The sequence below is a fragment of the Dunckerocampus dactyliophorus genome, chromosome 2, assembly GCF_027744805.1.
Source record: "Dunckerocampus dactyliophorus isolate RoL2022-P2 chromosome 2, RoL_Ddac_1.1, whole genome shotgun sequence".
Lineage (NCBI taxonomy): Eukaryota > Metazoa > Chordata > Actinopteri > Syngnathiformes > Syngnathidae > Dunckerocampus > Dunckerocampus dactyliophorus.
Genome location: NC_072820.1, coordinates 19,020,657 through 19,045,998, shown reverse-complemented (window position 1 = coordinate 19,045,998; position 25,342 = coordinate 19,020,657). Strand labels below are relative to the sequence as shown.

General features: G+C 46.0%; 3 protein-coding genes across 11 annotated transcripts; 2 read left to right on the top strand and 1 right to left on the bottom strand.

The window, feature by feature from the left end:
* The first annotated feature begins 218 nt into the window (after positions 1 to 218).
* On the top strand, positions 219 to 11,268 carry smg7 (SMG7 nonsense mediated mRNA decay factor). 8 transcript variants are annotated; one of them, XM_054767840.1, is made up of 23 exons: positions 229 to 399; positions 1,020 to 1,051; positions 2,359 to 2,488; positions 2,581 to 2,713; positions 2,775 to 2,946; positions 3,024 to 3,095; positions 3,168 to 3,318; positions 3,399 to 3,534; positions 3,642 to 3,786; positions 3,859 to 4,018; positions 4,094 to 4,164; positions 5,683 to 5,743; positions 7,068 to 7,187; positions 7,270 to 7,693; positions 7,769 to 7,910; positions 7,978 to 8,348; positions 8,433 to 8,741; positions 8,932 to 9,078; positions 9,180 to 9,266; positions 9,486 to 9,636; positions 9,723 to 9,893; positions 9,972 to 10,123; positions 10,191 to 11,266. In XM_054767840.1, the coding sequence occupies exons 1-23, from the start codon at positions 374 to 376 to the stop codon at positions 10,302 to 10,304; spliced, it is 3,477 nt and encodes a 1,158-aa protein (XP_054623815.1). In that variant the 5' UTR covers positions 229 to 373; the 3' UTR covers positions 10,305 to 11,266. The 8 variants fall into 8 exon arrangements, with proteins under 8 accessions (XP_054623814.1, XP_054623812.1, XP_054623813.1 ...); XM_054767841.1 differs by having other exon boundaries at positions 231 to 399; positions 2,371 to 2,488; XM_054767842.1 differs by adding an exon at positions 1,567 to 1,931 and having other exon boundaries at positions 294 to 399; positions 2,371 to 2,488; positions 9,723 to 10,123.
* A 1,060-nt stretch (positions 11,269 to 12,328) lies between these two features.
* LOC129177093 (cytochrome P450 7B1) lies at positions 12,329 to 20,830 on the top strand. Its single transcript, XM_054767856.1, has 8 exons — positions 12,329 to 12,610; positions 15,206 to 15,274; positions 15,351 to 17,975; positions 18,275 to 18,411; positions 18,483 to 19,082; positions 19,425 to 19,631; positions 19,817 to 19,995; positions 20,060 to 20,830. Exons 3-8 carry the CDS (start codon positions 17,893 to 17,895, stop codon positions 20,357 to 20,359), a joined length of 1,506 nt encoding a protein of 501 aa, XP_054623831.1. The 5' UTR covers positions 12,329 to 12,610; positions 15,206 to 15,274; positions 15,351 to 17,892; the 3' UTR covers positions 20,360 to 20,830.
* si:ch1073-184j22.1 (erythroferrone) lies at positions 20,502 to 25,277 on the bottom strand. Of its 2 annotated transcripts, none has more exons than XM_054767858.1 (8): positions 24,899 to 25,277; positions 24,632 to 24,710; positions 24,418 to 24,571; positions 24,196 to 24,323; positions 24,023 to 24,122; positions 23,813 to 23,894; positions 23,661 to 23,739; positions 20,502 to 20,803 (listed from the first exon to the last, which is right to left on the bottom strand). In XM_054767858.1, exons 1-8 carry the CDS (start codon positions 25,009 to 25,011, stop codon positions 20,705 to 20,707), a joined length of 834 nt encoding a protein of 277 aa, XP_054623833.1. In that variant the 5' UTR covers positions 25,012 to 25,277; the 3' UTR covers positions 20,502 to 20,704. The 2 variants fall into 2 exon arrangements, with proteins under 2 accessions (XP_054623833.1, XP_054623834.1); XM_054767859.1 differs by having other exon boundaries at positions 24,214 to 24,323.
* Between the last annotated feature and the right edge of the window lie 65 nt (positions 25,278 to 25,342).

Sequence of the window (25,342 nt, the reverse complement as noted above, 5' to 3'; positions counted from 1 at the left end):
CATTGTGCATCATTAATGTTCACTAGTGCCCGTTAACAACCTTATTAAAACTTAGTGTTCCTTAACAACCTTAATAGAAAGAGCGGAATGACGTAACAGCCACAACAAATAAGATGAGCATTTTGACGTCAAAACAGTGAGACACCTTAGTCGTTACTCTTGTGACTTATTGCTGATCAAACACTTTATTATGACAAGTGTGTTGCATTTCTTTTGGCGTCCCTTCGTGTTCAAACCGAAAGCTTCCGATATGTGCCGAACGTCCTCCTTCTCTCCCCCGCCCACTGTGTGCAGTCAGACAGGAACAATATGGCTGCGGCGGCGGAGTTGGCGTTTGAGCTCGTCGTAGCCTGAAAGCAGGCGAGCGGACAGGATGAGCCTCTGTTCCCAGTACTTACGGTAGGTTGTGTCTGCTCTCTTGTGTCCTGTGGATTCGGGCTACGACAGACAACATAAAGTGATCTTTGAACGCAACATTTGTCGTTTTGTCGGTGTGCATAGGCTAAAGCTAGCGGCTGCTAGCTAGCATCATACATCAACAAACCATCGATGCTGGCGCCTGTTATCAGCTTACACATTATTGGCCACTTATGACGATGCATTACAATAAACCACGTGGGTTTTTGCTTTCATTTTAACTATGACCTCTAATTGAAAACTCAACATGTGCGTTCCCCCGCGGGTGGTACGGATGCTACGTAGCTTTAGCCTGCTAACATTAGCGTTTTTGTACATACAAGCCAAGGTTGTCATCGTCTAAGCCATAGTTTGATTATCACTAAAGTCATATATGTTCTAACTATGTTGTCAAGACACGTGTGTTGTATGTACATATGATTGAGCGGTTTGAGCTTGCAGGCTAATGTTTTGAGACTTCTGTGTCACAACAACGCTTAAATGACGTTGTGGCGGGTGACGTCATCATTGGCCCGCAGTCAGAAGCAGGAAGTGTCTTGTTTGCTTCATGTATGTGACTGTTGTCTAACCAGTTACTTTCTTTTGTGTTGACCTGTGAGCAGACAGGCAGAAGCCCTGAAGGCTGACATGACCGGTGAGTCTTCTTTAACACTGCACAGTATCAACTATAAACTCTACCTGTATATACACTTGTCCTCAAAATTTTACATACCCTTCATAGTTTTTTGGATTGTACGTTATTGTGATTAAATCAATGTATTTGTTTAGTTTGTTTCTGACTTTCATGAGAAAGTCAAACAAGTGAAAGAATAATAACAATACACAAATGAAGAAATTATTCATTTCATGGCTATTTTGTAAATGACTTTTCAAACTGCGTCTTGATGATTCTTGTATGTTTCCACAACCTTCCTGCATGTCTCCTGTGATATGGTTGTCCTCTCTCTTTCTTGGTGAAAGCCTCAAGCTTTCTCATGATTCCATAGACTTTGACCAGGTTTTCTTAGCCACCTTAAGAAAAGCATCTCCATAACATGTTTCCACCACCATACTTGATGGTGGGCAGCTTGTATGTCTCACCTTTCCTTCTCCAGATGTACTCGGCATCATTATGGCCAATAACTTCAACTTCCCCTCATCATACCACAGGATGGTTGACCCACAGCTGGAATATTGCTTCAGATGACTTCTAGCAAAAGCCAGGCAGATGTTTGTTGCTCAGCAGTGGAGTTATTTGGCCATATGGATATTGAATATGCCTGGAGAAAGAAAGGAGACGTATACAAGCCAAAGACCACTGTGCCGACCATCAAGTATGGTGGTGGGAACATCATGCTATGGGGATATTTCTCTTCCAAGGGCACAGGGAACCTCGAGGAAAACAGCCAACCTGTCCCAGCTTGAGACTTTCGTCAAGGAGTTTCCGTATTGTTGTTTTTGAATTTGTTGATCACATATACCAACTGCACGTCATAAACAAACTTGACAAAATGCATTCATTTCATCACAAAAAAGTAAGTAAATCATATGAGAAAATAAAAGGATAGCGAGCGGTGTGTCTTCTACCATTATGTTATCAGCCACACAAGAAGGTAAAATGAATTTTATTTCATTTGAATTTAATTTTTAAGATAGCGCCAGATAAGAGAAGTCATTTAAGGATACTGTAATTGTGTGGTTGTGGTGTGCATGAATGCACCTTGGCATGACTGATTAGTGGATAAGGAGAAAGTGAGGTTGTTTGTGTCATGTTTCTCCGGTGGTTAAGGAGAAAGCGAGGTTGTTTCTGTCATGTTTCTCGTTTTTGTGTGACCTTGAAAATTCCTGTAATGGCTTTGACATGAAAATGTGGTTACCATGGCGACAGAACACACTGTCTCACAAGAAAAAAATTATTTATACTTCTAACCAAGCATATTTTGAACATGTTTGAACTGACAGTGTGTCATGCAGACTCCAAGTTGGTAGCAGCCGAGGCGTGGACGTCCCGTCAGGCCCTTCAGGACCTGTACCAGAAGATGCTGGTCACAGACTTGGAGTACGCCCTAGACAAGAAGGTGGAGCAGGACCTGTAAGCAGCCACACCTCCTCTGAGTCATGATGGACATGGGCCGCTCCACACAACCCCTGAGCTTTTGAGTCATTTTGTGTGTCCACATCTAGGTGGAACCACGCCTTCAAGAATCAGATCACCACCTTGCAGAGCCAGGCCAAAAACCGAGCCAATCCCAACCGCAGTGAGGTGCAGGCTAACCTGTCTTTGTTCCTCGAGGCAGCCAGTGGATTCTACACACAGGTGAGCCACACTTTGACGTCACTTGACCTCACCCTGCTGTGTGACGTTGTGATGTGTGCAGTTGTTACAGGAGCTGTGCACTGTCTTCAACGTGGACCTGCCGTGTCGCGTCAAGACGTCCCAGCTTGGCATTATCAGCAACAGACAGAACAACGGCAGCGCAATTGTCACACCGCAGCCCAGCTCATGCTCATACATCTGCCAGCACTGCTTGGTGCACCTGGGCGATATCGGTTAGGAAGAGGAGCGAACCTCTTTGCCGTGTGCTGAAGAAGACATCTAACGTTCACTCTTCTTTTCTGCCTTTCAGCGCGCTACCGCAACCAGACCAGCCAGGCTGAGTCATACTATCGACACGCCGCTCAGCTGGTCCCATCCAACGGTGAGTCTCAACTAACCATTAGATTTGCTCATGGTTTGTTCCTCATTTGTCTGGACGTGTTGCGTGTTGCAGGTCAGCCTTACAACCAGCTAGCCATTCTGGCATCCTCCAAAGGAGACCACCTGACCACCATCTTCTACTACTGCCGCAGTATCGCTGTCAAGTTCCCCTTCCCAGCAGCCTCCACCAACCTGCAGAAAGCGCTGTCCAAGGCTCTGGAAAGGTAATGGTCATCTTTGCCATCTGATTGGCTGAAAGAGTGGCATGCGTCTCACAATGCCATCGTCCGCCATGTTTATACAGCCGTGAGGATGTGAGAAGCAAGTGGAGTGTGTCGGACTTCATCAAGGCCTTCATCAAGTTTCACGGCCATGTGTACCTGGGTAAGAGTGTGGATCAGCTCGATGCTCTGAGGGAGCGCTTGGAGGAGAATTTCCAGGTACGCAGCTTATTCCCAACATGTGCATGCTGTCAGCGTGCATGCTGTGATTGAATCTTTTGTGTGTATGCGCGCGTGTGTGCATGCGTGCGCGTACGCGTGTGCAGAGACTGATCCTCCAGAAGGCCTTCAGCTCTCAACAGCTGGTCCACATTACCGTCATCAACCTCTTTGAGCTGCACCACCTCAGAGAGCTGGCAGCCGACGGCGCAGAGCAGCAAGTCAGCTGGTTCCAGCTGCTCGGCCTCTTCAGTAAGAAGCACATGACCGCCGTGATGACCTTCTCTTGTATGTAGACTTTTACCTGACTTTCTGTCTCCTCAGTGTCCTTCCTGGGGATCATGTGCAGGCGGGTTCTGCTCAACAAGAACCGCGATGAGGAGGTGGCTGGAGAGTGTCCTCTGCCAGCCATCAAAATTTCTCTGGACTGGCTCAGGCTGAGACCCGGCATGTTCCATGAGGCCGCCGTGGATGAGAGGCAGCAGTAAGATGGCGCTCGCAAGGTCACGCTCTCCTCACGAGGACCTGTTCTCACAACTCATTTCTTCTTGTCCGTCAGCGTCTGGCCCTGGCTGGTCTCCATCCTCAACAGCTTCCACCCCAAAAACCACCACGTGTCCAGCTGCTCAGGTACAGGAGTAGTGTGGTTCTGCAAATTGGGGTCTGGATTAGTAGGCTACAGCACTGATATGGTTTTGGACTACAGTCATCCCTTGTTTATTGCAGTTAATTGATTCCAGACCTGACCACGTTAAGTACATTTCCGCAAAGTAGGATTCAATATTCATAAATGCGTTTTCATATCTGGAGCATAGAAAACCTATTTATGACTTTCTAAATACAATCTTTACTATTATTAGATCCCCGTAGACATGAAATAACACCCCTATAGTCACTTTTACTATTATTTTGTTTTTCACCATATTGCTCAACTGTAATGCGCAGGCTTCGGGATCACTACAGGGGCACAAGACGGCCATGGCTTTAAACTAGTTAGCCTCCAATTTATTTACTGTATTCTAAACTTTAGAAAGGGTTTAAAACGGAGTGGCAGAAGGAGGACAAAGAAGTAAAAACTTTCCTCCTATTCCACACCGAATAGGAGGAGAACTTATTTTCACTCTTACCATGTTGGTCATGCCATGGCTGACTCCATGCAGTGTGGTGGTAATCCAATCTCATGTCTCAATAATGGAACATGACTGACCGCTAGTGGCCAGAATACTACATATACACTTTGTCTTTCAATATTTTTGACTAATAATACGCCATAGTCAACCACAAAACAGTGATCCTTTACTAATTCATAAATTTTGGAAAAAACGTAATAGAGCGAGGGAGCAATGTTCGAACCGCGATATTGCGAGGGATGACTGTTGTCGAGCAGTGATTCCCAACCAGGGGTACATGTACCACAGCAAATTGCAGTGGGTATGTGCAAACATTTCATTTCCAAGATAAGTATTCTCTGTCATTGCATATTAAGCCAGACAATAAAGTGGACTGTGTGCCGTACATAGAGTTTAAACAACCAGGGAGACAATATTACATTCTACTTTTGGAGCATTAGCAACATGTGTGAGTGAGTGAGTGAGTGAGTGAGACTCGTGGTATAACAAAAAGGCTCTAGGGGTACACATGACAAATAAGGTTGGGAAACACTAGTAGTAGAGTACAGGACCAGAGGGGTTCAAACGTGGCCCCCCACAACCTTGAATTTATTTTTATTTTTTATATGTATATTTTAATTTTTTTATTTAAGAAATGTATTTATTTGAGACTTACCTGTCAGTTGATTGCAATTGCATTGTCATGCTCCATTTTAAAAATTATTTCATATTAATAGTAAACAATAATGAGAGAATTTGGGGAGAAAAAGGCTTATTCTTTTTTTCCACACAAAAACGTACCGAAACCAAACTGAAACAATGACCCCAAAACTGAGGTTCGGAACATACTGCGGGTTACCTGTACCGTTGCACCCCTAGTGTATTTGTACAGTATTAACGTATATGTATAGTATTAGTGTGTCGTATATTTGTATTTGTATAGTATATTTGTATCATATAAGCATGAGCATGTATATCTGGCTGATGTTTAGCAGTTGTGAAATTTTAGACTTACCTGGAATCTTGTTCTTCTCCTCAGTGACCCCGCTGCCAGAAGAGTTTGAGCTTCAAGGCTTCCTGGCCCTCCGACCTGCTCTCAGGTACCGATTATTGCCTAACTGGCCCACATGAATCAGCCTGTTTCCGTTGTGACTTGAGTAGGAGCGTGACGAAATATCCACATATCAAACTTTTGCAATATTTACCCCTACGATAGCTTGATACGCTCTTGTTTTTTATCACTAATAAAATAGCTGCTTTAAACTTCTTTCACCGTTTTTCCTCGGTGAGTCGAGTCACCATTTTACATGTCATCCAGCAGGAGCTCTTCACGACAGTGGCAGAAAATTGGGAAGTCATAGAAGAAGAAAAAACAAAGCGTTGCGCGCCATGGCGGACTCCGGCGGTGAAGTTAAATGGAAAGATGTGCCAGAATAGTTAAACTCAAAAGTGTGGACTCGCTTTGGCTTTTATTTATTGGGCCAAAACTGGATAAAGACTTTGCAGTATGTAGGGTGTCTCATGAAAATGTGACTCACGGGCGACACAGCAAACCTGCACAGCCTGGTTCATCACCACGCTTGTGGAGAAAACTGTGCCTACAAAGAGAAATGTTGAGCTTTCTTTTCAAATGCCAAATGTTGTTGTTCAATCAAGATATATGTGTTTAATTTACTTCTTTTATTGTCAGCATTGTCCTCCACCTCATATCGGTCATTCTGTCTCTTTTCGGTGATTACATCACTACAACTACACTACACAAAATATTTAGTTTTGTTATTTGATCTACTTGAGTGACTTGAGGTGTGTTTTTTTTTTTTATTAGTTTAAAATAGTGTCACTGTTTGTCAGGCACCTCGCATAAAACCCTTGTTATAATTATGTTCCACTAATATAGTGTCATTGTTTTTGCACTACAGTCCTCCATAGGTACATCGTGGTTCGAACAGCGCTCTATCGTGTTTTTTCAAAAATTAATTGCTGTTTTGTAGTTGACTATGGCCTATTAGTCAAAAAATATTGAAGGGCAAGTCATATGTAGTGATCACTAGGTTTCAGTAATGTGACATTGATGACACATTACCTTAGCTTACATTACCTACACACTGCATGGAGTCAGCCATCATGGCATGTCGGACATGGTAGAGTGAAAAAAAATTTCTCTTTACATTCTGTGTGGAATTGGTACGTTTTTGGCTTCTTATTTTGTTGTTCTTCCTCACTCCGTTTAAAACACTTTCTAAGTTTAAAACAAATAAATTGGAGGCTAACGAGTTAACCTGCTCTATTGTATGAGCGGCGGCCGTCTCTTACCCATCCATCCATCCATTTTCTCTGCCGCTAAATCCTCCCGTCTCTTATAGCCATAGTATTGTATCTTGATATAGCCTAAGATTCCCAGCCCTACGTGTGACCTCCTTTCAGGTCTCTGGACTTCACCAAAGGTCACCAGGGCGTCCCGGTGGACCGAGATGTTCTGCTGCTCCGCACCAGACATCAGAGGCTCATCACTTTAGGAAAGTGGGTTGCTGATAACCAGCCGGGGTAAGCCTCCGCTAGAACATTGGCACCTTGGCATGTTGGTTCAACTGGACAGAGAGATCACTAAGCTCCTCCCCTCCTACAGACTGATACAGTGTCGTGTTGGCGATGACGATCTCCTATTCTTCATCACTGACATTCCCGAGCAGGCCATCGAGGAGCCTGCAGAAAAGGAGCCGTGTGTGCTGCAGGAGGCCTCCAATGGCGAGCAGGTTATCGGCGAGGGTGCTAACACTGGCCTCAAGTCCGTGCTCTCAGTGGGAAAGGCTCAGAACTCGTGGTCGGATGGTGCCGATAGACCTGTCGTCACCTTCAAGGAAAACATCAAACCGCGGGAGCAAAACCGCGAGTCAGCTCGCGGCCCTCATCAGAAAGATAGTGGTAAGGAGCGCCGTGACTTTGCCAAAGGCAATGGGACTTCTGGGAAAAGCGAGCTGAAGAGAGATGGAAAGAGGAAGTGCGAGCTGAAGAAAGTCTGCCAGGAGAAAGTTTCAGATGCTGGAAAACAGGTACAAATATGGAAAAATCCTTTTCACACGTTGAATTGAATTTGAAGGATTCTTCTTCTTCTTCTTCTTCTTCAGGTGAAAGCTCAGACAGAACTTAGGAAGACTCCGGTCTCTGAGGCCAAGAAGACCCCCGCTACTCAAACTCAAGCCACATGCTCTTCCCAGTTCATTCCCATCCATCATCCCGGAGCCTTTCCACCTCTGCCTAGTCGACCTGGTACAGACGCACACACACACACACACACACACACACACGAGTTCTGAACACTAGTGTGCTTTTCCAGGCTTCCCTGCATCTGCCTTTGTCATCCCTCCCCCGGTGGCGTTCCCGGGCTTGCAAGTGAATCCAGGCTTCACCTTCTCTACAGGGGTGTCCGTGCCGGGACCTTTCCTGCAGACTGCTGTGCACACACAGGCGGGCTCGCAGGTTCAGAGTGGGAAGCAATCCCACATCCCTTACAGCCAGCAGAGGCCCTCAGGTCCGGCTCAGGGGCCGGGCTCCTCAGGCCAGGGCCCCGTGGCCCCAGGCCCCCTCCAGGGCCAGCAGCCCCCTTCCCAGCTGCAGGTGCAGGTGGTGAGCCAGCAGTCTCCCACCAAGCCTGTCCAGCAGGTCGGGATGGGCAAGAGTCCGCCCCACCACTCGGGCCTGCAGCAGGTCAGTTGTGCCTTTGTGCTTGATTCCCATGACTAGCACAGGTGTACTGTGCCACAGTCCTGATATTGTGTGCATGTGTCTCAGCCGTTCCTGCAGCTCCAGGACCAGCAGATGTGGAGTCAAAATCAAGCGGCGCTACAGAAGATTCCAGCCATACCAATGTCATTGAAGCAGCAGCAGTTCTACTTGGCGCCCCAGGACCCCGTCAAAGTGTATGATCACCAGCTGGCACCGCAGACAGCCACCATGGACAAGAAGATGAAGTTCCCGCCCTACTGGGACCCTTCCTTCCGAGTGGGCGATGGGCCGGCCGCCATGGTCGACAGGATAAAGAGGCCTCAGATTGCGTGTCCAGAGCAAGACGTCGGCGGGCCCAGAGGACCTCCGTTTGAGGTGAGTTGATCCTCTGGCCTTCCCTGTCTTTGCTTCCTCACTTCAGTCTCTCCTGGAGGGTCTGTCCATCAACCAAAGATCTTTTGTGTGGTAAGATGCTCCACTCAGACACATGAGTACATGAATCTTCTTTCCTTTCCTCTGCTTCTGTTTTTCCTCTCCCTGCTCTTCCTGCTTCCTCTTTCACCAGGACAAGAGCTCGCCTCTTCTACCTCCTGACCTCTTAAAAACGCTTGCCGATTTTGAGGAGGAGGAGGAGCTCGTCTTTTCTAAGCCTCCTGATTTCTTCCAGGCTTTGGCCGGCCCTCTTAGTACACTTCCTGGACCAAATATCTTTGTATGTAGTCCTGTCTCCTCATCCTGACCTCTGCTGCTGACCCTCCATGCCACTGACGACACCATTGTAGCTTCATCCCATAATGTCCTTCTCCTCTGCAGCTACCAAACCAGACCAGGATGGAGAGCGGCCCGGAGGTGGTCAGCCATTCGTCTTCCCTCCTACCCATGTCTGGCCTCCCCTTGCAGGTTAGCTACGTCCTTTGACTTCCTCTCTTTTTCTGCTCAGTTGAAAGTCAGCTAGCTCATTGGAATTGTGGCAAACACGACATTCCTCTGTGTGACCACCAGAGGACACTCTGTACTTAGCAATAATGTGACCTCAGCTCGGTCACGTGAGCTCCTTTTATGACTGGCAAACACGTTCAAAACATATTTCTAGTATAAAAAAAATGTGTGTGTGTTCAGGAATACAACCAGAACAGTATCTTCAGTCAAGCCTACGGGAAGAACCTGGCAGCCGGCTCCAAGTCTGACGCTCCCATGATGCACCAGGAGCCGTCACTCTACTCGCTCTTCGAGTGGACACCCTGGTCCCCCTCCCTTCACACAAATTCAGGTACGTCTGACCTGCAGAACGCACACGCACTCTTCTTGTGGGTCAGGATCACAGGGATGTGACAGAAGCTATGCTGTGATTGGCAGATCACTCCACGCCGGCCAGCCAATCACCTCACTCGTCCAACCCCAGCAGCTTGCCGAGCTCACCGCCCACCCACAACCATGCAGCCACACAGTTTTCCAACTTCGGGCCCATCGGTACACCAGACAGCCGAGAGCGGCGCACGGTGGACCGCTGGAAGGCTGAGAAGACGGGTGAGGGCGGGGCCTCGACCTCAATGTGTTGGATACTCGGCCTCCACACCCTGACGGACGCTTGTGTATGTTTGTCAGGGGGTATGAGTGACTTTGGTCTGGACTACCTGCCAACTTCCTCCGCTTCAGACACAAGCTGGCACCAAGTCCCGTCTGCTGGCAGTTCCTGGACCAATCAGGAGTCTCCAATGGAAGAGTCATCCTCCACGGTGCTGCTGGACAGCTTCAAGGTCCCTAAAGTGCTCTTTAAGGGCTCATGTGTGCTAGCGGTGTGCTAACTTTTGCGTGTCCCTTCAGTCCATCTGGTCCAGCTCCATGATGCAGCCTGGCCCATCTGCCCTGGAGCAGCTGCTCCTGCAGCAGAAGCAGAAGCAGCAGCGAGGTCACGGTGCCATGAACCCACCTCACTGAGGGACCGGCGAGGCAGCGCTCGGCGCTTGGAGACCAACCCCTCAACACGAGTTTGAAGAAGACCAGCTCCAATTAACACGCTAATCATAGCTGTGCAATGTGGTGGACGCTGGGGAGGCCATGACTCTCCTCCCACAGCCGATCTGGCTGAAACTCCACCCCCACGCTCCCTCGACTGTCGAGGAGTGGGACGCGTCTCATGGATCGCAGGATGTCAGATCACAGCCTGAGATCCCACCACACATATACATACACACACACACACACACACACACACACACACACTGGTGGCACCGCCCCCACCTTTCTTCATCCTGGACGTCCCCTCAGTTTGTTGTTTAGCATCTTTGCTGCCACAGGCTGAAGAAGTGCGAGGGGGAGCGAGGACCCTGTGGTGGTCAGGTGACCAGGGGGCCGGAATTCCACACTGAACTTGTCATTGTTTTTTCTTGGTGGGGAGGAGGATAAACACATGAGTTTCCAAGATGGAGGAGACACAGCGGCCTAGAAGGCGGCGGAGCAAGAAGAAAAGCACGTAGTTAGTCATTTGTTTGTAAACGTTGTAGCTGATATAATCCTGCTCGCTAGCTTAGCCTGCGTTAGCTTTTGTTGCTCTTCCGCCATTTTAGCTCATGCTCTGACAGGAAATTGTCTCGGTTGCCTTTTTAATGACTTGTCACTTTTTAAGCAAATGATAGCAGGACGGAGCAAATGGCCTCCAGTCAGACCAGTCACATAACCAGGAGAACATCTTTATTCTGAAAGGATTTGACCAAGGAAATGAAAGCATCCACCAGAAGGCAGTGAGTGACCCCGCCTTCATTGTGCAGCTTTTTCATGCATGATGATGTCCACGGTTAGCTTGCTAATGCTTTCCTGCTGCGCTTGCAGTGCATAGGGAGGAATGTGAGGAAGACGAGCGTCTTGTTCTGTTTTGTGTCGTTGCTGCAAATAAACATGAGATCATGTTCCCCCTTTAACGCTCTTGCTCTTCTCTAGTGCTACTGACAAGCCGAGTCCCAACAATGTACACACGTGCACACATGGAGCAGGAAGCAGCTGCTGTGTCTCTGAAATGTTCCACTTTTTACGACGACGCTCAAACGTAGCACGGCAATATGACTAAGCTGACATGCCTCACTTTTAATCACCTTCCTAATTAGGATACCAACTGAAGGTCCATCTGACTTATGCTTGAGGAACGTGTGTTCCTCAACAACCAATGACCAGCTTCCTCACACTTAGACCACGCCCCCTTGAGGAGGAGCTAAAAATCAATGCAGTTTGTGCTGAAGTGGCGGTGCCTTGAGCACAGCCAACATGACATGCGTTGAACAACTTTGAAAAGTGATTTATTTTTTCTGAACTTTGTGTTTGTGCATATCATCTTAGATCGTGTCTGTGAGGTCGGTGTTTTTGAGTGGTTGTCTGACCGCTGCTGTGGGCTACAAGAACATCTTTGGCAGCAGCACCTGCTTGAAGGATGAAAGCAGTAAGTTTAATTTACAGTTTGCGTGAGCATGCAAAGGTTCTCATGAGGTTCTTGTTCAGTTCACAGCCAGTGTTTGTCAGGAGGAGGCTGGAGATTACTTTTTGGAAACGGAACCAAACTTACAGTGGAAGTCAGTTTTACTGTCATGCTAGAATGTAGAACAAAAAGAAAACTTGATATAACAAATTGAAGGAGTACAATTAATTAAATTAGTAAATTAATCTAATGTTCACTAAACAGGACATACAGAACCAAACTGACCTGGTGAGAACAGACATGTAAGTCAAAGTGGTTCTTGTTGAAGTCACAACCAGTGTTGTGTCTGGACTCAACAGTACTTTTTGGAAACGGAACCAGACTGACAGTTTAAGTCAATAAATTCTACTTTCATGCTAGAACCCAAACTAGCGGCAATAAGCTCTCCTCGGCTACTTTTTTTTATCTTAGCAAACTCGTTAAAGTTGGCGTATGACGAACACAAAGTAAGCGTGCACGTTAGTGTGGTTGGCATCTTTGCTGTTGCGTGTGTGTGTATGGAGGAGGACTTGGCGCTGTCCTACAAGCTGCAAGAGGGTGACACGACGGCTTGCCTCGCGACGGGCTTCAGCAGACACAACGCCGCGTAGAAGTCGGGAAAAAGACGTATTCAAAGAAACGCATGCGGCGCTGCTCTTGGCGGAGCACGCCGACTTGTGCAAGAAAGGAAGGGGAACGGTGACCAACGCTATGAAGTCATCACCATGTGACGTCTGCCTCCTTTTTGCCGCCACAGGTGAGAGCGGCCCAGGGTGGGGCAAGGACGCCTTGGCGCCAGGTGGGTATTGAAGGTGAAGGGAGTGAAGTCTGTTAGGGAATGAGTAAGACCTGTGTGTCGTTGGCACACGACAACGTGATATGTATTTCAGCCGATCTTCTCCCAGAAAGCGGGTGGTGTGGTAGTGAAGAACAAACTCCACTCATGCCACTCGTTGAACACAGATAACTTTATTAAGCTACGCAGTGAGCATCAGTACAGGCCTGCAGCGTCCCGTGAGAGGGCTAAGAGATTGGAAGTATTTCTAACGAGAGTTCCGCCAACCGTCAAACTTATGGTGCAGTCATGCTAAGTTCATGCGCGTGTCAACTTGTGCTTTTGCTTCAGTTAAAAAAAATCATTAAGGTCGATAAACGTCCGGTCAAAAGTTTTAGAACACTCCAATTTCTCTGGAGGAAAAGGCTACATTTTAAAGTGTTAAGATGGCCTGTCTCTCTTCCATTGTAATTCCCCTTTCTTACCATTTTTGTAGCAACATATTATTTTTTCCAGTACAGTGCTGTTCAACTGATGTTCACAAGGGTATAGTACCACAGTGTGTTCCAAACACTGTTTTTATGCAGAGAGGAGGTAGTAAGTACTCCAAAACTCGGAACACCTGTAGGAATTAGTTGCGCCAACTGCCAAGGCTTGATCAACCTCCATTTCTGCAGAGCAACTTTAAATTGTTGACCGAATTTGTGGTCCTATAAACAGGCCTTTTTGTATAATTCTGAAATAAACATTATTTTTCAGTTTTTCGTATCCTTGCCTTTTTTTAACCTCTGGCACTTCACCACCACTTACCTTTTGTACCATTTCAAGCTATTTATTGGACTTGAGCGACTTGAATTTCAATAAATAACTGGAAAAATTGGAGTGTTCTAAAACTTTTGACCGGTCGTGTATATATATAGGGGTGAAACAATTTATTCACTACATCGATGCATCGATTCATATTCCTATACTATTCAACTACATCGGTGGTGTCCAAAGTGGGGCCTGGGGGCCATTTGCGGCACTCGGCTGCTTTTGTATTGGCCCTCGGCATATTCTAAAAATACGATTAAACAATACAATTTATTAAAACAGCAAAAATTGAAAAAAAGCAGAGATTTTACAAGAATAAAGACAAAATATTAAGGGAGTAAAGTCATTATATTAACAGAAAAAAACTGCATAAAGTTGAAATATATTATAGGAAAAAAAATGAATGGGTGTAAATAGTAGCAGGCGTGCTAGGTAGCTCGTCAGAACACCGGCTAACGGCTAGCTAGGTAGTGCGTCTGCTACTATTTAAACCCATTCTCGTCTTCAGCCTTGGCAAGCTATGGCGTAAGCGTGACAATCCTTTCGCCGGCAGCTCAGACTCTCGTGTTTATCATTGATGTCTGTTACAAGTAGAACATTTGGAACATTGTCTTACAGTTATGAGCAACAAGTAGTTGTTTTGTAAATATCATGTAATTTGGGCTGCATGTGCATGTTTGGGTGCATTTTCTGTGATTTCCAAATGTCTGTGAATGCAGCAGCAACTTGTGCCCGAGGAGTAACGTGATGTACCTGAATGCCCCATTCTTAGAAAAAAGCTAGCTCAGCACTGATAGCAGTTTGCTAGTTTTGATCCAGCTTGTTGAGTATGAACTGTCCATTTGTTTGCGTTGTGTGACTCAAGACCATACACCACTCTTTGGACAAAACCCCTCCTTTGGACAAACCCACGCTCCTCTGGACACACGCACATACATTGCTAAAAGAGTCCACTTGCATAATAAAGATTAAATGGTTCTTTGACCAGAATCTTTCTATGGTGTCCCAATTTTAAAAGAACCACTACGCCCTTCTTAACATATCACTTTGTTCGGCGGTTTTGAACACACCATGTGTGACACAGACTGAGACTTAGAGTAGCTATGTGTGACCTCCTACACTGAGCAGACAGACGTGTATTTTCCATTCTTCCTTTCACCTCGTCCTTGTTCACAAATGTTAATGCCATGCATAAATGAACAGAAGTTAGGTTTAACAATGTTACCTCTGTGTTGCTGTGCATTTTCACTTGGTGCATAATCTCATGCTATAGTGCTCATATGTCAATTTGGCTCAGTAATAAACCTCGTATTTCATTAATTTCTGTACATTATGTGCCTTTCGTCTGTGTAGGCTCTCAGTCGTACAGGAGTTGTCCATCGAGGAAAAGGCTTCTTGAGACGTCATCGACACCTTCTACACAGAAGTACAGATGACGTCTCAAGAAGCCTTTTCCTCGATTATGTGCCTTTGTTTTCATAATGTACAATTATTACGTTTACATGTGCCATTAGTTGCGTTGCACTGATTATTCCCATGTTGTTGCAGACTAAAGCACAACCAGAGAGCTGAGAGATCACAGTTCACCACAGCTTGTCACCACTTACTCAGTACACATACATATAAATTCACCAAACAGAAGACAAAACTGCCAGGACATATCTTCACCTCTAAAGCCATCTCCGTTTGAAATTAGTAGCCTTTGTGTGCAGTAGAAAAATAAGATGTGATTTTTAAAATATGTCACAATATATGATATTTAATAATATATCACATATGTCTCATTGTGCATGTGTGTTTTTTAAGTGTGCAGAAGTTGGGGGTACATGACTTCCAGTCAGATGTCTGAAGGGGTACACGACTGTGAAAAGTTTGGTAACCACTGCTTTACACGTTTCACAGTCTTTTGTCCTCCAGCGCCCTCTAATGGTCCTGTTTTGTTTTTGTGCAGGCTGCTGCTGTTTGCTGCCACTGTTCTCATCATGGTGCAGCAGTATTAAGCGTTGTCGTCCATCGTCAGTCTTGTTATGGACACGTTGTCGACGTCCGGGTGTCGTAGCGACGTTCAGGAATGTTGTGCTGTTGCTGGTATGAACCGAGGAGGCTGGCGTTCTGATAGTCGGTACCGGTGTACGTAAAAGGTACTCGCTAGGGGTATCATAGTTACACCTGAGCATGACACGTTCAACCTCTCGTTGACGGACATCATCCGTGCTGGGACTGATGTACTCCGCTGCCAAAATTAGATAAAATAAAATAAGATGTAAGATCAGATCAGTCTGAAGCTCACCACAGACCAGAGCAGCAAGTCTTCATGTCTGCATGGAGTTCCTCAGTCAGTTTTTAGATGTGTTAGCCCCGCCCCGAAAGTCGGTTCATCCCTCCTTGAATGAGTGGTCTTCTCTGTGAGGCCACACCCCATTTGACCTGAGGGCTTCCAGGTTTTTTTTGTGAGTGTGCAGCAGAGTTGTCAATTATTGTGGTCTGCAGGGCGCAATAGAAGATTGAGTGGTTCGGCTGCATGTCTTGGATTTCCAGAGGAGCTCGCTGGATTTTGATGCTGCAGTTGAACCTCTCGTTGCTCTCAGTCTTGCCCTGACCAATCCTGAAGCAGCTCAGGATGAACTCTGGTGCCACCTGCCTGACTTGTTTGGTTTCTTTCTTTGGAAGCTGCAGTTCACGCCTTGCATGTCCCCCGCCAGCTAGTGCGCCGTCTGGCCACTACTTCCTGTCGGAGGACAACAAAGGGGATCAGACGTCATTTGACCTGACATAGTTCACCTCACGTGACTTTACCAAGCCTCCAGGAAGCCATTAGAGCGCACACACACACGTTTAGAGTGTTTCCCCCTAATGGAGGCAGTGAGGTTATTGTGCATACACATGCACTGTCACAGTCACTATGGGCCGCAGAGCACAGTAGATGACAACATGGGGGTGCAGGGAAGACCACCTCAGGTCCACATGGAACGTCTTTGTACTTGCATAATGTCTGATCAGAGCCGTTTTACTTCTATCTCCTGCACCAATGATAACACAGAAAGGTGTTTTGATGGTCAAATAATACAGTGATACTATATATGGCATAATAAACTGTTCAGTTGAAAAGCTAAAGATTAATTCAAAAACACAGTGAGAAGGAAAATGGCATGTTTATGCATGGCATGTTTATGCATTCTATACACATGCAAGTACTGCTCTCAAAGCAGTATGTGTATAATATAGTTTGATTTTAGTTGACGCCAAGAGGTGACTCCTTATAGTTTAAACAAATACCACTAAAACACAATCAACGCAGAGGGGCAAAGTCTCAAAAGTCCGTCAACTACAGTAACAGCCACTGACACCGATAGACGCCGCACCGAGTGGGGTTTTCCACTGCTGCGATACGTCAACGTCGCCGCCATATTGAATGTGTAAAAGATGCGCTATAAATGACTACAAGTACATGTACTGACTTTCATGAAGCGCCTTTGTACAAAGACATTTAAAATAATTACTCCCGCTTATACCTTCAAACACGCACTACTATACTTGAGAAACAGTTAGGTACCAAAAACAACCAAAATCACATTGTCCGACAGTAACTTAGGTTTAACATTAAGTTTAATGAACTTCGACGGTGGTGTGCATCATAATGCGGTACAGCTACAGTAATAGAAGCACACCACATGCTAATACTTGTAGTTCGTGTGCTACTTAGCGTTTGGTAACGTTGACGCTCGATAAACACATTTTCAGCCATGCGGTCATCTTACACCAGAAACGAAGCCGTTATATCACTGAATTCACTTATATTTGTATTTTCAGTTAGAAACAGCTACATTAAGCACGTTAGCTAACGCTAGAACTGCTAAATCGTCTCCCATTCAGATAACTTTAGGGAGGGCCCGAAAGTTGACGTAAAAACAATGGCAATAACATTCACAGCGAGTATTATGATAAATTAAGCGGTTACTTTTAATATTTTCCACGCTTCAAGATGCTGTTGGATATGCAGACTGTTCTCCTGATGTATTCAACTGTCTTTTGCCCACTGATGACGTCACACGCTGACTATAGTAATTTCAAATCATGGCGCGTTTGGCCAGCGCAGTCCACCCTTTAACAGCCCCGAACCAATAATTTAGACTGTCAGCCTGACTGCCAGGGCCGCAAACTGTACACATGCGTATGCGTGACTGCTACGCGATTCTGGCGACTTGTGGGCGGATCCGGCACAGTATCAGCTGCTGGGAAGTACAAACATCACACAGTTCGATACACAAAAGTAGCTTTCATTTTTTTACAATAAATCTAAAATGTTATTTTTCATGTTGCTTAACGATGCCACCAACGCCTTCTACAGCTAGACTCTTTGAAATTCTGGGAATGTTTAGAATTGTGGTCGTCACTTCCTGTCGGGGGTAACGTTTCAAGAGCCGCCTCCAAGTATCCGGAAAGGACACCACGCCTTGTTCCTTCGTGTCGCTTGCAGTGTGCTGGTACCCAAGATGTTCCCGCCGCTTCTTTGGACACTGCTGCTCGTGCTCGGGCTCGTGCTCGTGCTCGGGCTCTTCGTCCGGCGTCGTAGGAGGTGCGTTCACGCGCGCCGAACACTTGCTAACTTGTCACGTGATTTGTCTCCATGTCAGAGTAGCTTCTTTTTAAAAAGTTCATGACGTGATGATGTCAGACACAAAAAGATCAATCAGCAAGGAAATGATTGACGAATGACAGTAAATACATGCTGACTTGTTTTCACTGATAAGGACTTTATTAATCATTGACAATTCATTGATCATCAAACAGATGAAACAGCTAAGTTAATGTAAAAATCTATTAACTTTATACTATGCAATGCTACGCTGTGTTGGTTTCCTGTGTCATTCACAGACGTGATGGTGAGCCGCCGCTGATCAATGGCTGGATTCCTTTCATCGGGAAAGCCTTGGCGTTTGGGAAAGATGCTCACAAGTTCCTTGAAGCGCAGAAGAAGAAGTCAGGAGACGTTTTCACTGTTCACATTGCAGGTCGGTGGTCGTGGTGCAAAGCTACACTAGCGTGGGAGGAAACTTAACTTGTGAAGGTTTGTGGCGTGCAGGTCGATATATGACCTTCTTCATGGACCCTCTGATGTACCCCGCCATCATTAAACATGGCCGACAACTCGACTTCCACGAGTTCTCCAACAAGGTGGCGCCGTTCACCTTTGGCTACCCGCCCGTCATCGGCGGGAAGTTCCCCGGTCTGGCCGAGCAGATCAGACGCTCCTTCCAAATGCTCCAGGGAGACCACCTGACGGTGCTGACGGAGAGCATGATGGCCAATCTCATGATGGTCCTTCGCCAGGACCACCTGAGCTGGGGCACCACCTGGAGGACGGCCGGACTGTACGACTTCTGCGGGTCCATCATGTTTGAGGCCACCTTCCTCACCCTGTATGGACGCCCGGCGCATGCTGTCCGCCACAGCCGCATGGCGGCACTGAGGGACCACTTTTTCCGCTTCGATGCTGTCTTCCCGCTGCTCATTGCTCAGATTCCCATCTGGCTTCTGGGGCGCACACAAAGCATCCGCGACGAGCTGATCCGATTCTTCCTGCCACAGAGGACGTCCAGCTGGTCCCACGCCTCACACTTCATCAAACGTCGGTCTGAGCTCTTCGAGCAACAGCACTTATTGCGGGATGTTGACAAAGCGGGTACGACGCCTTGACTTGGACTGACCAACGACACTAGTTGCGTTAGCATGCTGATCATTTATTTCTACTGCTTTGCGGCTACTCGCTATCTACATGACCATCTACAGTACTAACTACACTGTCAGCTACATGACTAGCTACAGGAACAGCAACATTATCAGCTGCACCAGCTACATGAACAACTGCATGACCAGCTAGAGAACTAGATACATAACCAACTACAAGACAAGTAACACTACCACCTACACAAATAGTTAGCTACATGACCAGCTACACAATGCTACCTCAGCCTGCTTGTTACCAGCATCAGTGTTTGCACCCACGTTTTCTTTGCTTTTCCAGCACATCACTTCGCCATCTTGTGGGCGTCTGTGGGAAACACGGTGTCAGCCGCCTTCTGGGCTGCGTACCACCTGCTGAGTCAGCCGGTGGCGCTGGTGGCAGTCCGTCGGGAGATCCATGACGTCCTGAAGCAGGGCGGCATGGACGTCAGTGGTGATGCTGATGTGATGATCAGCAGAGATCTGCTGGACAAGCTGCTACATTTAGGTACGCTACTTTCTGCAACTTGGCTTGCTAGTTCCTCCCTCTCTACTTCCGGCGACCTTGCTCGCTACTTCATGCAGCCTCGCTTGGTACTTCCTGCGACATTGCTCGCTACTTCCTGCGACCATGGTCGGCATTTTCTGCCTCACTACTTCCTGCAGCTTCCTTGAGCTATGCATTCTCCTCAGAGAGCGCCATTAAGGAGAGCCTGCGCCTGTCGTCGGCGTCCATGAACATCCGCGTGGTTCAGGAGGACATGTCTCTGTGTCTGGACGCTGAGCGCAGCGTGTCGGTCAGGAGGGGTGACATCATCGCCTTGTACCCTCAGAGCATGCACATGGACGCCAACATATACGAGGAGCCGCAGGTATGGCAGAATGCCGGCGGATCATCAGCTGTAATTACTTTGATGTCTGCTTGTGTCCCGTCAGATGTTTCGCTATGACCGCTTCGTACAGGACGGCAGGGAGAAGGCTGACTTCTTCAAGGACGGGCACAAGCTTCGCTATTTCCTCATGCCTTTTGGATCAGGATCGTCCATGTGTCCTGGACGCTTCTTCGCCATTAACGAGATTAAACAGTTTCTCTGTCTCCTGCTGCTCTACTTTGACCTGGAGCTGGAAGCAGGGCAACCCGCAGCCCGCCTTGACACCAGCCGGGCAGGCCTCGGCATCCTGCAACCCGCCAACGACGTGCGCTTTCACTATCGGCTGCGAAGCAACATGTGTTAGCATAATTTGTTAGCATCGTGTGTTATCATCGTTTACACAACTTGGACTTGGCAAATACACAAAAAAGGGATAATTTAGTTTTGTGCGTTGACAAATAGAAATGTGAAAAAGCCATGTGGAAACAGTTTTAATGTTTGTTGTATGTAAAATGTTTTGAATTAACAAATATAATCTGAGCTCTTTAAAGTACAATTAAACGAGCTGCAACGCTAAAATAACTTAATCTACCATGCTTAAAAACCTGGGGAGGACATACAAGCTAAGCTAATCGAATGTTGCTAATGTTAGCATGACACGAAAGCGAAGACTTGAGTGGGAAAGATTCTTCCAAGTGAGAACAGGAAATCAAGCTCCCAGCAGTATTCCAGAGAAGAAAGAGTCTGTCAGGATGCTGATGGCCGAGCCGGTGCCGTTGTCCACAAAGACGGACGCATACTCGCCAGCCTACAACGCAAATAAAATGGTGTCTCAAAGAAATATCTTGTGATCGGTCTCAGCATGGATGACATAAATGATGTAATGAATGTGCAAACATTAGCATACTGTATGTTAGGGTGACCATATTTTGAACATCAGAAACCAGGACACTTGGCCCGACAATGAGATACTCAAAGTTTACTCAAAGCCTACGCTCACACTACAGGGTATGATGCTTAGTTTGTTCGTTTTGTTCTCTTTTTATGTAGTCCTTCACATTACAAAAAAAAAAAAAGGCGACTTGTATTTATGTGAAATGTGAACGCAACAATGGTGGGTGGTCATTTGGTACTTTCGGAGGGGACTTAACTGGACAGAATTTTTTCAGCAAACGCTTTGAAGGCCAGTATCATTAAAAAAATGTCTGCATTTGAGTTTGCATACCATGGTCTCCCATGTTAAGCGCAAGCATTACCACTGCGCCATGGAACTACAATACAATAAGTAACTGCAATACCAGTACTCTATGGGTAATAAGTAAGTCCCTTTACCTTTGAATACATAGTCACTGATATGCCTAACTTACATTACTGCAAGTACCTTCGAGCATTAGTAGCTCATTTTCACCGGTGATCAGCGGCATGTAACAAGCGTAAAATGGAACAAGTCTGTGATTATCAAATTAATTAATGGCTTTATCTAATAACATGACAAAATATAAAACATTTATAAATAAAATACATGTCCGTTGATTCCTTCTCCTCAAGTCAGGCATTGTGGGTGCAACTTGGCTTGTCACCAAACAGTTTTGCTCTGACTAACCAGTCAAAGATCAGAAAAATGCTGTCACTGTGGGGCAGCTCGCTGCCCATGAGAGGCAAATCTGAAATCTGATTGGTTAAAACAACCCCAAAATTGCAAATACAGTGGAACCTTGGTTCGCATCATTCATTTGTTCCAGAAGGTGCGACAAAATGGACACTAACTGAATTATATTTTTTCCATAAGAAATAATGTAAATCCAATTCATATGTTCCAGAAAGCCAAACATGTTAACAGAAAACCCATTTTTAGTTTTATCAATTATAGCGTTACATGCAGTAAACAATTGCAAATGCATATAAATTCATAAAAATGATGAATGAAAGGGATAAATGAACATTTCAGGTTAGTTTTACCTTCACCGAAGACGTGATTCTTGATGTGACTGTTCCCAAAGACATGATGTGAGACCACACGGACACCAACTTCCTGTTTTGCCATGAGTTATTTCTTGAATTCAATAGTTTTTCACCTCAATAACCCAAAATTGAGCCAAAGAAAGTTTCAAGTGCCAGCACTTTGATAAAGAAGGTGAAAAACACTATTGAATTGGACTGAATTTTAAACATGTACATAAACGGAGGCAAAATTTTGGCGTATATTTTTTACTTTAACTGAAAAATATGCTAACCGGGGAGGACGCTAACCAAGGTTCCACTGTTTTGTGTATGTGACATGGGCAAGCACTCTTGATTCTGAAGGCCCTGGGTAGATTACATTGATGGCAACACAAAGAAGCTGAAATCTTCCATCCATCCATTTTCTATGCCGTTTTTCCTCATTTGGGTCACGGGGGCATGCTGGAGCCTATCCCAGCAGACTTCGGGCGACAGGTGGAGTACACCCTGGACTGGTTGCCAGCCAATCGCAGGGCACATATAGACAAACAACCATTCACACTCACATTCATACCTATGGACAATTTAGAGTCGCCATTTAACAAAAATCTAACATACACACACACTACTGGAAGCCAATGAAGATAAAAGACTGTTAATAGTATTACTGTTAATAGTAGTACTGTTAATAATAGACTGTGGGGATAAATACAGTTTTATAGAACAAATAGTAGAATTTAAATGTAAATGTAGCTCAGCACTTCTGATAGTGTTTAGGCCAGCACAGAAGACCTTGCAGGAGAGAAAAGAAGATCACAAGAATGCAGAGAAGAAGAAGATGGGGAATGCTAGCCCAAGTGACACACATGCACACAAAACAGTGACGTCACATGCGCGCGAGGGTGTTTACGGAAGTAAACATGTCCCCAACTTATTTAAAGGATTTTGTACAACTGGAGTCAACGATTTCTTAACTGAATTATTTCACACAGGAGATTAAGAAGGAAGAGGGCAAGAATTTTAGCTATGGCAGTCTGTGGGGCACTTGCTGCAACTTCTGTTCCGAGGAGCGTAAACACATACGAAAGAGGCCTGGGTCGATATTGAAAAAAATCAAAATTCATACTGACATTAAAAAATCACATACAGCCAAAAAAATTGGAACTGACCTGCAATGTGAACATAGCCAAAGATGCCTTATATTTACATTACATTTAAAGTATGCCTCTTCTGTATGGATAGAGCATTCTTATATTACAAAATATGATCTATAAGCAAAGACACAAATTCCAAACGTTCAAATACTGATACCAAAAACAGAACAACACAGAAACCTGAGGTCAAATGCCTGTTACGTTTCGGAATGTAACCAATATTTTTGGGGAAAATGTGACCCGTAAAGTCACAGCAACATAGGCATTTGTCAGAGGATTAACTCCGTGTATATGTTTTGCTTTTTCTGTGGTTTTTTTTGGCAACATTTATTCAAAAAGTCGCCCACACAGCAGTCACTCAGGGATTACGTACTTGCAGAGGAGTACCCTTATGGTGCTGATTTGAATGGCCCAATGAGAAACAATGAAAACTACGACATTTTCATCACTTCAATTTTCAGCAAAAAGAAAAAAAAGAAACGGGACAGCCAGGACAGGACCTCAAAACAGGACTTGCCCTGAGAAAACAGGATGTTTGGTCAACCTAGCATATGTTAGCAGGAATGTCACCTGTAAGAAGAACGTTCCCGTGAGGAAGATCCTGAATGCTCCTCCCACACTGGTCATGCCCATCACAGACTCTATAGACCTGACACACACACACACACACACACACGTTCGCTCAGACACGAGTGCAACTGCGAGTCACGTGCTCGACTCACAAGTTACTCTGACAGAGGGAGTCGAGGCAGATGGCAGCTCTCACGCTGTCTCGAGGTCGCATGTGGACACGGTCACCTGACTCTGCAGTGTTCACACACACACACACATATATTTATATATATACTGTATATATACACACATATATTTATAAACACACGCAGAGGTCAGCAGTGGTAGTAATGACATCCATCCACCGTGTAGTGACTCACGTAGCAGGAGGTTGGCGCTCAGCTGGTAGAAAGCGGCGAACGGCGCCACGAAGCGGCCATCGCTGCCATTGAAGCTTTGACCTCTCTGGAAGCGGATGGCCTGCAGGGGTTATGGGTCACAGGGGTCACAATCGGGCCCACCTCAAAAGAGCGCTGAGGGTCGGCGAGGTCACCTGACTGAAGCCGCGCACCTCCAGCAGACTGCGGCGACGAACACTGACGGCCTGCAGGAGGCGGCCCAGGAAGGAGGCGGAGACTCGAGGAGGGCCTTCACACCGCACGCACGCCTTTGATGTCACATCTGCGTGTACACATTTATCATCATCATAACATCATCATAACATCATCACTCGTATTTACTGATAGCCTAGCCTAACCAAGCTTAGCTTGGCTACCTGCCAGTTTGAGATGACGCTGTCCAGGTTGGAGGAGTCCTTGTGGGCCTGGAGGTCCCTGATGTTTTCTGGTTGTGACCTTTGAAGTTCTACTAGAAGCTTCATTGTTGGAGTTCTTGAGGAACATCAACCAAGAGCTGGCAGGAGACACGTCCTGCACCACACCAAGTCCGTAAGTCATACAAACAGAAGAAGCAGCAGAAGTTCTTCCTACCTGAAACTCCTCATTCTGGACCACAACTTCCTGACTGCCGCTCATCAGCATCATCATTATTCCCAGGAGGAGCCACATGCTAGAAGATTAGCACATTTAATGTTCATCACACACTAACTTCTCATCCTGTCAGGTTTCTTTTTCTTCTGGCTTGTCTTTGCTTTTTGGAGTCTATATTTATGCCTGTCTGTCAAGCACAAACTCCTCCCATGCCCCGCCCCCTCTCTGGCATGTTGTCAGTAAGCTGACACAAAGAGGCATGGCTACCTTGGTAGAAAGTCACGTGATCTCCTGTTGCCGCACAGAGGGAGATAAGGAGGGTGTGGCCTCCAGTGTGCAAGGATGATGAAAAGACTACTAACACACCCCCTTTGTTGCATCACTCACATTTCGTCATTTTCTGCTGAAACGTAAAAAATATTACTTCATATCACGTCACACATGTTAATGATAACACACATACACACTCATGGAAGATAGTTGTTGAAGTGGTGCTGTCTACATGACCTTGACCAGGTGTGCATGTGCAGGACATCCTCAGCAGAGTGGCCTCTATCAATGACAGCTTGGCTCGTAGACGTATGAAGCTGACTTTTTGTGGCAGTTACGTCTTCCTTTGACCAACTGGGAAGCCTCATCATTGTGACCTGTCCCCGCTGTCCTCTGCGTCCCCCAGGACAAGTAACAGGAGGAGCACAGTGATCAACGCCA